General features: G+C 58.6%; 1 protein-coding gene across 11 annotated transcripts in view; it reads left to right on the forward strand.

Moving 5' to 3' along the window:
• The window catches only part of ARHGEF10L (Rho guanine nucleotide exchange factor 10 like), a 144,062-nt gene extending 132,078 nt beyond the window's left edge, over positions 1 to 11,984 (forward strand). For 9 of the 11 annotated variants that reach the window (XM_027613468.1, XM_027613485.1, XM_027613493.1 and 6 more), the window contains 3 exons: positions 1,868 to 2,042; positions 9,576 to 9,698; positions 10,922 to 11,554. In XM_027613468.1, coding sequence (XP_027469269.1) covers positions 1,868 to 2,042; positions 9,576 to 9,698; positions 10,922 to 11,460 — 837 coding nt within the window. In that variant the 3' untranslated portion in view covers positions 11,461 to 11,554. Of the gene's footprint in view, positions 1 to 1,867; positions 2,043 to 9,575; positions 9,699 to 10,921 lie in introns of all 11 variants that reach the window. The other 2 variants (XM_027613502.2, XM_027613548.2) reach the window with 1 other exon arrangement.
• Positions 11,985 to 12,775: the final 791 nt, after the last annotated feature.

A 12,775-nucleotide genomic window follows, 5' to 3' on the forward strand; every position in this document is an offset into this window, starting at 1 on the left:
CAGTTATAACTTTCGTTTGGTATTTTCCTATATTTTCTATCTCTCTGTTGATGTTCATACTGTGTTCATCCATTCTTCTCCCGAATTTGGGGAGCATCTTTATGACCATCACTTTGAACTCTTTATCAGGTAGTTTGCTTATCTCTGTTTCATTTAATTCTTTTTTTAAGGTTTTGTCTTGTTTTTTAATTTGGAACATATTCCTCTGTCTCTTCATTTTGCCCTACTCTGTGTTTGTTTCTGTGTGTTAGGTGAGTCACCAACCTCTCCCAGTCTTAAATGAGTGGCTTTATATAGGGGATGACCTTTGGGGCCCAGAAGTGCAATCTCTTTGGTCACCAGAGCCATATGCTCAAGGGGTGTCCCCCTTGTGGGCTGTGCGTGCCCTCCTGTTGTGGTGGGGCTGTGGTTGTGGCACACTGGTGGGTGGGGCTGGCTCCTGGCCTGGCTGGGGGCATGTCCATGGCTGCTGGGGTACATTGGTGGACAAGGCTCTCAGTGGAGTACACTCACTGGCACTAGCAGGTTACAAGGAGAATCCAAAATGGTGCCCACCGGTATCAGTGTTAGGAAGGTAGACCGAGATGGTCCTGCCAGTGGCTCCAGCCTCAGTCCATGTGGAGAGCCCCTGATGTTTTCTGCCACTCTGACGGACCCTTTAAGGTTGTTAATAAATGGATCTTCTTTATCAGAGGTGTATGCTTTTTTATCAAAGTGGTGTTTTTGACTGGTTTCCAGGTTGAGTGAGTGTGTGCAAGCCCCTTTAGAGTGAGTTTTCTGTTCCCTTTAGTTTTCTAGTGTTCCTGAATGTAATCCCCATTGATTTTTTTTTGAAGATTTTATTTATTCATGAGAGACAGAGGGAGAGAGAGAGGGAGAGAGAGAGAGAAGCAGAGGGAGAAGCAGGCTCCCAAGGAGCAGGGAACCCGATGCGGGACTCGATCCCAGGACTCTGGGATCATGACCTGAGCCGAAGGCAGATGCTTAACGACTGAGCCACCCAGGTGCCCTCCCCATTGATTTTCAAAACCTGGTGTTTTGGGGGCTTGTCTCTCCTGGGCAGGATCTAAGGGTTGGGGTGCCTGAGGTGGAGCTCGAATTCCTCATTCCTCAGGGGAGTTCTGTACCTTTGCTGCCCACAACGTTCCCGACTGTGATGTGCCATGGGGGGGCTCTCTCCAGGGGGGGTCTGTGTCTCTGCCTCTTGTCTCGTCTCGATGGTGTCCCTTTATCTTTTGTTGTGGAGGCTCTGTCGGTTCAGGTCCCTTTCAGGGGGAATTATTCCATAAGCAGTTGTAGACTGTCGTGTCCATGGGAGGAGGTGAGTTCAGGATCCACCATCTTGAACCCAGCTCCCTACTGTTTCTGGGTTTACCAAATTTTGGACATTATGTGTTGCATCCCTGCTGTAAAAGGTTAGGATTTGACTCATACCACCCACCTCCCTTCCCTGATTATTGTTTTGTTGCGTTTGTAACTCTCGATAATGTACGTAGGCTGCCACCTCCTCTTGCATTGACTTTGGCCCTGACTTTCCCTTGTGTCACAGGGGCTTGCCGGAGCCTGGTGTGTCAACTCCTGAGAGCTGACTGTGTGCGTGCGTTACCGTTTTCCTAGCTCCTTGTATCATGTGGGGAGCTTGTGATGGGCCACATTAGAAGTTTTTATACCACAGGGATCGGCCGACAGGACAAACCAGGATTCCCTACCCGTTGTTAAACATTTATCATCAGCACACCACTGCCGGGCTCTTGAGGTTCCCTTCTGGCCCTGAGTCTGGTTCAGGCCGAGGCTAGATTAGCTTGGCCCCCTGAGGCTCAGCCAGAGGGCCCAGCCCAGCACCGACACCCTTCTCTCTGTGCCACAGCAAAGCTTTGAGGCGCACCAGGACGAGACCGTGAGTGTGACACACATGGTAAAGGCAGGCAGCGGCGTCTGGATGGCCTTCTCCTCCGGCTCCTCCATCCGCCTCTTCCACACCGAGACACTGGAGCATCTGCAGGAGATCAACATTGCCACCAGGACCACCTTCCTCCTGCCGGGTGAGTCTGCTGCTGGGCATCATGCCCTGCCATCCTGGGCCTGTGCAGTGGAGGAGCTGACCTTCGTGGAGTACCTTCCACGGCCGGGCAGAGGTGCGTCCGGACCGGCCCACGTTGTTAGCCCTCGTAGCAGTGTTTGGCCGGCTTTGGAAACTGGCCTCCAAGAGCGGAGGCAGCAGGGCTGGAATTCGAACTTAGGGCTGTCATTCCCAAACCTCTCTTGCTGTCATCACTCTTCCCTCTCACTTCTTCTTTTTTTTTTTAGATTATTTATTTATTTATTTATTTATTTATTTATTTATTTGACAGAGAGAGAGATAGCGAGAGCAGGAACACAAGCAGGGGGAGTGGGAGAGGGAGAAGCAGGCTCCCCGCGGAGCAGGGAGCCCGATGCGGGACTCGATCTCAGGACCCTGGGATCATGACCTGGGCCGAAGGCAGACACTTAACGACTGAGCCACCCAGGCACCCCCCTCTCACTTCTGGCGGGAAGTAAGGCTCCAGGCTCAACAGACTCTCCCAAGTCGGGCAGCTGCTAAACAGTCATACTGGGTGGGAACCCAGGCCCATCCATACCTGCCACTCCTCAGGTTGACCAGAATCCCAATTCCGCCTCACGTCACGTACAGAATGTGGGTGAAGGGAAAGAGAGAAGGCTGACCAGAGGTCTCTTTCTTTAGAGGTTTTTCTAAGAAAGGCAACTGTCTCGGTTTGCTGGTTGGGGTTTGGAGGCAGCGGGGAGAGCAAAGGGCTAGGGCATCATCCCCTTGGGGCCCTGCTTCCACCTGCTGAGCTGTTGGTGATACTCAGCGGAGAGGAGGAAGACTGGAGCTCCCCTAACACTCTGCTACTCCCTGCATCTGCTCGAGGCCTCCGTGGCAACCCCATTCCCATCTGCTGCCCGAGATGCTGCCCAGACCCTGCAGGCTATGCCGGGGGGAGCCAGGGCAGACGCCTGCTCAGGGCCCATTCCCACCCCCAGCTGGCTTTAGAGCTTGGCCCAGCTTCCACCAGACAAACAGACTGTCTGCGAGGATGCAGAGGCTCCATCCTGTCCAAGCTGGGCCGGGTTCAGCAGCTGGGAGAGCCGAGGGGCCCTGGGGCTAGGGACACGGGGCTGGCCTGGCAGGTGGGGAGCTAATCGTTACAAGGACTCAGCAGATGGGCCATGTGGAGGCCAGAGTGGCCATGTGCTGAGCTGGCGGACTGATCTCCCTGTTCTATGAGGCCGGGCCAAGGGCAGGCACATTAGCCAGAACCTAAGGGGCTGTGGGGGCCTCTGTCTTACCCCAAAGGCCTGGTCCCTAACCCCAGAGATCACCCTGGCCCCTGCTTCTTCCTGCCAGTCACAGTAGTGGTCCCCGGGTCTGGACTGGTGGTGATAGGGGGCGGTGGTCACTAAGCCCAAGATCAGCGGTGGCAGGGACCGCGTGTGACAGCCGCCTGCCACGTGCCCTGCCCCAGCCCTGCACTGAGCCGGGTTCCGAGGGCTTTTAGATACGGGGCCTCACTTCACGGTAACCCACGGAGTGGGGGTTGTCCCCCTCATACACGTGCGGAAGCTGAGGTTTGCTCAGCAGGAAAACGTGGCTCGTCTGTGGTCCTGCAGTGGGCCTGAAGCAGGGCCTGGAGTCCCCTGAGAGTCCCACTATGGGGAACAGGGGAGAGATGGTTTCAGAGGTGGCCCGAGTCCTGGCCTGGCCACCGTGGGGCCCGGGCGGCTCTCGCTGCCTCCTGGGGCCTGTGGTCCCTCTGTGGGGGCAGCGGTGGTTCCTGGCTCAGAGACACGCCTCCGGGCTTGGGAAGGCACCTTGCCCAGGCTTGGAGCGTGAGTGAGGGGAATAAGTGCACTTTCTGGGGTGTGCTGTGTGGGCCTGGGCTGTGGCTCTCGTCCTCCTCCTTCCCCGCCTCCCTCCTTCCCCCTCCCTCCCTCCCCCCTCCCTCCCTCCTCCTTCACTCCTTCCCCCCTCCCTCCTTCCCTCCTCCCTCCTTCCCCCTCCCTCCCTCCCTCCTCCCTCCCTCCCCCCCTCCCTCCCCCTCCCTCCCTCCCTCCCTCCTCCTTCCCTCCTTCCCCCCTCCCTCCTTCCCCCTCCCTCCTTCCCTCCTCCCTCCCTCCCTCCCTCCCCCTCCCTCCTTCCCCCTCCCTCCCTCCCTCCCTCCCTCCTCCTTCCCTCCTTCCCCCCTCCCTCCTTCCCCCTCCCTCCCTCCCCCTCCCTCCCTCCCTCCCTCCCTCCTCCTTCCCTCCTTCCCCCCTCCCTCCTTCCCCCTCCCTCCTTCCCTCCTCCCTCCCTCCCTCCCTCCCTCCCTCCTTCCCTCCTCCCTCCCTCCCCCTCCCTCCTTCCCCCTCCCTCCCTCCCTTCCTTCCTCCCTCCCTCCCCCCTCCCTCCCTCCCCCCTCCCTCCCTCCCCCTCCCTCCTTCCCCCCTCCCTCCCTCCCCCTCCCTCCCGTCCTCCCTCCCTCCTTCCTTCCTTCCCTCCCTCCCCCCTCCTTCCCTCTTCCTTCAGTTTCATTGTGTTTCTCAGTATTTAGCCATTATACAAGGTAAATCCGTTTTAACTATGATAAAAATTTCTTTATATCACAAAAATATTTCCACACTTACACTGAGAGCTAAATTATTTCAGGCTAGCAGAACAACAAAAAAAGTGAGCCTTTTAAATCTCCTCGGCCTCCTCTGTGGAGCAGGGGGAGGGAGAGGAGGGAGCCCCTTGTTGTGTGGGCAGAGGTCAGAGGCGGGACTGGCCGGCAGAGCCCGCTGCAGGTGACATCGCAGCCCCTCCGCACGGCTGCGGCTTTATGTCACCTTAAAATGCATCTGCTCGCTCACCGGCTTACTTGTCCTTGGCCGTTCCCCTTTAAGGAAGGAAGGGCAGGCCCTGTCCTTATGATTATGTCAGAGCCAGGTCAACGGAGACCCCGGAGGGGACATGACCGGAGGTCGCGCTGCCGGGGAGGCCAGAGCCAGGACCCGAATCGCACCTTCTCACAGGCTCACTGTACAGCATCCCCAGTCCCGGGCCTCAGTTTCCCCATCTATACAGGGAGGGGCCAAGATCCGAATGGGAGCAGGACAGACCAGACCTGGAGTCGGACTGGCTCTGTGCCCTCCAGTCCCGTGACAGGCAGCGAGCGGGGAGCCTCGGGACCCCCAGTCGCCGCCTCCCAGGGAGGTTGGGCCCCGTCCTTGTGACCATCCCTGCCCTTCACCACACCGGCTCTGCGGGCCACACATCCGGGGGCCTCTCTGCTCGGCCCCACTGTCCCGCCCATGTCCTTCCGGCCGCACCTGCTACGTCCAGCAGAGAAGCCACGTCTCGCTCACCAGCCCTCCCCGGGGCTGGCCCATCGGGGGCGGGGGCTGAGGTTCTGGGGGGCAGGGCGTCCCCGAAGGTCCCAGGGGTTACTGCCCTGGGCCCCCGTCCCCAAGCCTGGCAGTTCCTGCTCAGCCCCACCTGCCCGGCCAGGACCCCTCAAGCCCGAGGAGAGCAGGGCCGGAGCTGCCGCGGGGGGTGGGGGGCGGCTTCCACCTACCTCACACGGTGCCCCGGTGGAAGGTCAGCAGAGCAGGATTCTTCAGTTCTTTACCAGAGATATTTTTAAAAGGTCTTTAAGCATTTTTTCTTCCCCCACACCACCAGATGAAATAATTGCATAATTAGTAATAAATTTGTTCCTCTTCTAAGTGTGGATTTTTTTAAGGGCGTGTTAAAAATTTATCACGCTTCCTTCCCCCGACCCCTTTCTTCCACTCATGTACCCGACTGGGATTAATGCTTTTTTGAACCTAAAGCCCCCCTCCTCTTAACTAGACAGGTCATTAATAAAATGTTCTCTGAGAGCCGGAGCCTTTTAAAGTTGTATATCTCCAGATAGATGGCTTGGGTGAGTTGAACACGGCTGCATTAAGTCTCTGTGATAAAATATTTATCCACCATTAGAATTTTTTTTTCTCTCGGACTGTTTGTGAAGTGTCTTGCTCTTTTCCTCGAGGCCGACGGGGAGGAGGAAGGGCTTCAGAATGAGATCTGCAGATGAAGTCATTTCTCAGGTCTGGCACCTGCTGCCTCCCTCACATTGGCTGGGTCTTGGCTGTCCGGTGGGGCCGGGAAGATGTGGGGGCATTGGGGGATGGTCTCTCCCGGGGCTCATGGCCCCAGGGGCCCTGGAAAAGGAGGTGAGGCAGAGGTATGAAAAACGTGCCCCTGTTCGCTCTTTTGCCTTAAGTATTTTTGTGGGTTTATGGCTCTGATGGAGTCGATCTTCAGCCATGAGTCCAGGTCCTTTCCATAATCACAGACATTGTCCCAACGGCTTCCTTTCATTGACCGTACTCGCTGGGCTCAGGGCTGGGCCCACTGTGTGTCTGTATTACACACACACGTATAATTCTAATAATCATGAAATAAAGCGAGGTCGGTTTATAATCCTCCCTGAGAGATGAGAGAAAGAAAGCGGCTTGTCAGTTCGCACATCTAGTACGTGACGTCAACACCCGTGTCCTTTTTCGCTCTTGTGCTTGCGTTCGCTTGTCCTGGTGCTCGTTCCCTCGTGCACTGGCAGACACTCCCGAGAGCCAAGGTGCTGGCCCGGGAGCCGGGGGATCAAGTGCGCAGGTAAGCCGCTGCCCTCGCCCACACACGAGGCTTCCATCTGGGAAGCGAGCAGTAAGGGAGAGGTGGGGCCACAGAGACCTTGCCCCGGGCCAAGCGGGAGCCAGGTGGTGAGGAGGGGGAGGGGCAGCCTGCACTGACTCCGGGAGGGCGGGGCGCACTGTCGCTTGGCCCCGAGCCTGCCCTGCTGGCTTGGCCGCTACACTTTCTGAACCGACCAGGGCGTGGGGCAGAGTCCAGACATCCAGACCCATTTGTGCAATCGCCCTTGTTGTCCAGAGGCGAACTGGCTTTTCTTGCGGGGTTTGCATCCCCACACTGAATCAGGACCGCGAAGAGGTCTCTCTGAGTTTGTATCCTGTTGCCAGGCGCGTCTGTCCCACTGCCTGCAGACAGTTGCACGTGCATCTCGGGCTGCACATCCAGGGGACAGTGTGGCCTTCCACCCCAGGCTGCTCCCCAATCTGAGTCCGAGGCACTGCCATGCACTCAGCTGCCCGGAGTTGTCCTTCATTCTTGTCCTCTCTCCCTACCCACTAGAGTCTGTCAATGGGTCTGTCCATCTACTTCAAAACGAATCTCGAATGCCCTGGCTCCTCATCATCTTCCAGGCCACCGTGGCGTCTCGCCACCACTGTCTCTGCCTGGCTGGTCTGCTTGCTCCCTCCCTCCCGTCCTCTACCACTCTGCGGCTAAAGCGTTCCTCCAGACCAAGTCACCTGCTCCTCTACTCAGACCTTCCAGTAGCTTCTCACCTTGCTCAGAATGAATAGTCTGGTCCTTACCCTGGCCCACCTGCTCTCCAGCTGAGTTTGAGTTTGAGTTTGCCCCTATCCCTGAGCTGGGCTAGCTATAGTCTGCTCCTGCCACCCACTCATCCTTGCCACAGGGCCTTTGCATGTGCTGTGTCCCAGTCCTTAGCTTGGGACTTGGCGTGGCTGCCTTATCCTTGTCCTCCAGACCTCATATCCCCACACCTGCTTCCCCATCCTTCCAGAAAGCAGAGTGAGGCAGGAAGCTTGGAAATTCTCCTGCCCACTCCTTGCCCCATCCCCCGTTTGAATCCTCTGCCTGGTATTTATGTTTCTTGTTTATGTTTTCCCTTCCTCTTTCCCCTCTCCAAACAGCGCTAATCAGTAGCCACTATTAACGAAAACTGAATAAAATAAAACATTCGGTGCCTCCATCCCACCAGCCACATTTCCCGTGCTCACCAGCCACATGTGGCTAATGGCTGCAGAATTGAACAGTGTGATAGGTAACATTTCCATCATCATGGGAAGTCCTAGAGGGTTTGCTCCCCAAGAGCAGAACTGTGTGTGCGGCTCCCACCGTGCCTCCAGCACTGAGCGCAGAGTCCCATGCCCAGTAGGCGCCTGGGATGTTCTGGGGTGCCGGGCGAGTGGGTCGGTGATGGTAGAGTATGCTGCATCAGACAGGGCTGCATGAACTCCAGCGCGGTAACCCTGGGGAGCCACCCCTTCTGCTCGGAGGAAGCCCACACCCCTACCCGTTTGGAACTGCAGTCATTTGCTCAAGAGCAGAGAGGTGGCCGCAGTGTAGACGGTAATCAGCACACCGGAGCCTGGCTCCCAGCCTGCACCCACCAGCTGGATGACTTCTTTGGACCTTAGTTTCCTCCCCTGGAAAAACGGGCACAACACTGGTGTCTTGTGTGTGTCCCAGCCGCCGCGAGGCTTCCGTCAGACCAGAGCAGGTTTATGTGTGCTTTAGATACTCCAAAGCAGCGTTTCTCTAAGTGCAGTCCCCAGGCCAGCAGCAGCCGTGTCACCTGCGTGCTTGCCAGAAATGCAGTTTGGGGGCTCACCTCTGCGGGTGCGAACTGGCCGGGGGTGTGGATGCATGCCCAGGTCGACAGCCAGGGCTCCAAGCAGCATTTCAAATACCCCATGGCATGAACGTGAACTTCCTTTTAGGGAGGTGTGAGCCCCTCCAGTGGGGCAGAAGGGTTCGGCCCTTTAGAAAGGCGGGAGTCTGAGCTCAGGCCCTCCCTCATGCCCCCTCCCGTTGCCCAGGGTTGTTAACAGTGGTAGGTGGCCGATGGCGCTTTCTGTGTGTGCCATGGGCCGGGCACTGGGCTCAGAGATTTACATTCATTCATTGACTCATTTAATCCTCGGGACGAGGCTGTGGAATAGCATCATCATCCCCTTTGGCTGGTGAGGAAATGGCACAGAGAGGCTTAGGGCCTGGCCTGGGTCGTGTAGCTGGGACGTGGCAGGGCCTGGGTTTGAGGCCAGCACCGGTCCCTGGAGCCCGCACCACGCAACCCCCCTGTAAAGAGCCAGGGGGACCCCAGTGCTCTCCCTGCCACCGCCGGTCTCACTAAAATGAAGAGACAGCAGCAGGGGGACAGCCAGACAAGAACTAATGCGGACTGACATCAGCAGGCCCGTTTCTGGCACGGAGTCGCCCACGTCACTGGCGGGCCGGGGGGCTGCTGGGTGCGCTCGGCCTTCACCCGGGGGAAGGACCCACGTGGGCAGGATGGCAAGCCTGTGCTGGAAACCGGGGGGCCACAACAGACTGCCAGTGCCCCCCCCCCACCGGAGGTACCGGCCCCCGCCCCGTGCCTCCGTGTGCCCAGCATCTGCTTCACCCTCAAACCCGCACCCTGCCACGGAGGGCCCCCAGGGGCCAGCACCATGCTCTGTGGCGCTACCCTCTCCCATCCTCACGCAGCCCCACTGTACTCAGGTGGAAACTGAGGCTCGGGGATGCAGGGGCCGGACTCCAGCCAGGTCAGACTCCCAGACCCACGTCCCAACCACAGCCCCGTCCAGCTTCCTGCTTGTCTCACCCGAGGAGCCGGACCATGCCCCTTCCTCACCTTGAAGCTCCCAGAACCCACCGCTGCCCCCGCAGGAGGGTGTGCTGCTCATGCTGGCTTCTCTCTCCACAGGCCAGAAGCACCTGTGTGTCACCAGCCTCCTGATCTGCCAGGGTCTGCTCTGGGTGGGCACCGACCAGGGTGTCATTGTCCTGTTGCCTGTGCCTCGGCTGGAAGGCATCCCCAAGATCACAGGTGAGGCTCTGGAAACCGGTCTTGGCAGGGCCTGGGAGTCAGCTGCAGATGGCTGGGGAGGGTGAGCCTGTGCCCAGAGGTTCACACCCTCTTCTGACGTGGGGCATTATCTCCAGTGCCCCTGAGATCACAGGTGACACTGTGGCACACTGGAGTTATGTCATCCCGCCCCAAGGTCTCCCAGCTGCTTTCTGGGTCTCAGTTTCCTAATCTGGCCAATGGGCACAGTAGTGTGTGTTGGTCAAGTGGCTTCAGGATTGGTGGAGGCCGCTGACTAATGCCTGGGCCCCTCCTGTCCCCTCCCCACAGCAGCTTCAAAATGTCCAGGTTCCAAAGACCGACATAACCGAGGGCTCCTGCGGTTGGGGTCCATGTGCAAATGTGTTCCTATGGAGCAGCGGGAGGTCTGCCCTGACGGGGGTGCTAGGGCTAGGAGAACAAGGGCGGGGTCAGGGAGGACCCAGAGCCCTGGGCCCCTCTCTGCCTCTGCCCTGAGAGTGATGAGCAGCTGGGGCACCAGGGTGGGTGGGGTTGGGGGAAGCCCTGAGGGTGGACCAGCCCAGCCGGAACGGGAGCCCCCCCCCCCGTTCCTAAATCCCAAAGTCTCCTGTTTTTATCACATATGTCATTTTGTTCCCTGCGGTGTTGGTCCTTGGGTTGTAGGGATGCATCGGGCAGAGACTGCGCCCCCCAGTGCTGATGGTCTGGCAGAGGCGGCTGAGGTCAGGGGAGGGGGCAGGTGCTGTGATGGCAGGTGTTCTGGGACCTCGGGGCCCAGAGACCGGGTGCTGGGCAGTCTGTGGGTGGAGTCAAGAAGGATGTGCTGTGGAGGAGCCTGAACTGGGCTTTAGCGGGTGGGGTGTAGCATCTGGTGGCTGGGGAAGGCTCTCCGGGCAAGGCCAATGGCTTGAGCAAAGGCAGGAAGACGTGCGGCTGGCTCAGGCGGGGGCTGCAGGTGCTTTCACACTGACGGTCCCCCAAGGGTTCCCCCCGCAACAGGTTTATAAGATCACTCCTCTTCCCTGTCCCACTCCTCCACAGAAAATGGCCCCAGAGTGTGGGAGAGCCCTCCCCCAGACCCAAGGCCTTCTGGAAGGTTCCAACATAGATTGCAGTTACCAAAATAATCACCACCATCCAGAAAGTTCGCCAAGAGAGAGGTGTGGGTGCCTCCCCTGAAGCCCTGGGCCTTCGGGCCCCTTCTCCCCGCCCCTTTCTTGCAGGGAAAGGCATGGTCTCGCTCAACGGCCACTGCGGGCCCGTGGCCTTCCTGGCCGTGGCTACCAGCATCTTGGCCCCCGACATCCTGCGGAGCGACCAGGAGGAGGCCGAGGGCCCGCCGGCCGAGGACGACAAGGCGGACGGGCCGGTGCCCGAGCCCACGCCCGTGCCCACGAGCCACGTGGGCCGAGAGCTGCCCCGCAAGAAGGGCATCCTCCTGCAGTACCGCCTGCGCTCCACGGCGCACCTGCCCGGCCCGCTGCTGTCCGTGCGGGAGCCGGCGCCCGCCGACGGCTCGGCCCTGGAGCACAGCGAGGAGGACGGCTCCATCTATGAGATGGCCGACGACCCCGACGTCTGGGTGCGCAGCCGGCCCTGCGCCCGCGACGCCCACCGCAAGGAGATCTGCTCCGTGGCCATCATCTCCGGGGGGCCGGGCTACCGCCACTTCGGCAGCGCCCCGGGGGGCAGCGGGCGGCCGGCCCCGTGCAGGGAGACGGACAGCGCCCTCCTCATCTGGCAGGTGCCCTTGACGCTATAGCCCCCGCCCGGGCGGGCTCTCCGCCTGCCGGGGGCCCCTCCCACCATCCGGGGTTCCGCGCCCCGGGAGCACGGGGGAGACTCGCCTTCCAGGGACCCCCGAGGATAGGCCTGGATCTCCCGGAGCTACCTTGGCAGAGCAGAGGAGAACTTCTTTTTTTTTTTAAAAAAAAGATGTTTCAGAGTGTTCTGGGGGAGGAGTCTGGGTCTGGGGAGAGGATACCTCTGGAGGAAATGGCCTTCTTTTTAAAAGCAAAAAAAAAAAAACCAAGAAAAAAAAAAAACACAAAACCTCACAACTGCCTGGCAAGCCCAGGGCCTCTCGTGCGGCCGAGCGGGGCTCAGAGGTGGCCACGCACCTCTCGGGGAAGGCCGTGTGCGTGTGAGAGTCTGAGAGCATGTGGGCTGGTGTGTGAATATCTATAAATACGTATATATGGTGTATATTATGTGTATAAATGAAGTCTGTACATATTGGAGCTCTGGGAGATGCTGGAATAAAAGACAATAACATGAGCCCCTGGACTGACTGACTGTTTTTTGAGATGTGACGGGGAAGAGACAGTTGTCATGAGATAGGGCTGTTCTGGAAATAGGAGCACCAGGGAGACCCCACCACACAGCACAAGCCCTAGAATGAGCTGTCTGATGCCCTCGCCATTGGCCACGTGTAGCTTTCTACTTTTGTAATTAATTAAAAGGAAAAAAGTCACAAATTCAGTTTCTGTAGTCCCACTGCCACATTTCTAGTGTCTCGAAGAGCCCCACGGGATGCGTGCCGACTGTCCTGGACAATACAGATCTGACTATTTCCATCATCCCAGAAAGTTCTCTTTTGCTTGAGAAGGGGCTCTTGGGAGCTGCTTTTCTGAATAGTTGGTTTTTTTAAGATTTTATTTGTCAGAGACACAGCGAGAGAGGGAACACAAGCAGGGGGAGCGGGAGAGGGAGAAGCAGGCTTCCCGCCGAGCAGGGAGCCCGATGCGGGGCTCGATCCCAGGACCCTGGGACCATGACCTGAGCCGAAGGCAGACGCTTAACGCCTGAGCCACTCAGACATCCCATCTGAATAGTTTTTGAAGAGAAGGCTGCCCTCCCTGCTCTGGATTGGGATGGAGGCAGGTGGCCTCGGCACCTGCCCCTGCCCACCTGGGAGGGAAGAAATCTGAAGGGCTTCACCTTGTGGAGGATGGGGGTCGGGGGCTACTGCTAAGGGTGACAGGGTGAGGCAGGGAGGGGGCTGAGGGAGGAGGGGTTGAGTTCCAGACGGTGGCAGCAGAGCCCAGGCTGTGGGTGGGGCTGCCTGGGGCCCTGGC

This window comes from Zalophus californianus, chromosome 4 (assembly GCF_009762305.2).
Source record: "Zalophus californianus isolate mZalCal1 chromosome 4, mZalCal1.pri.v2, whole genome shotgun sequence".
Classification (NCBI taxonomy): domain Eukaryota; kingdom Metazoa; phylum Chordata; class Mammalia; order Carnivora; family Otariidae; genus Zalophus; species Zalophus californianus.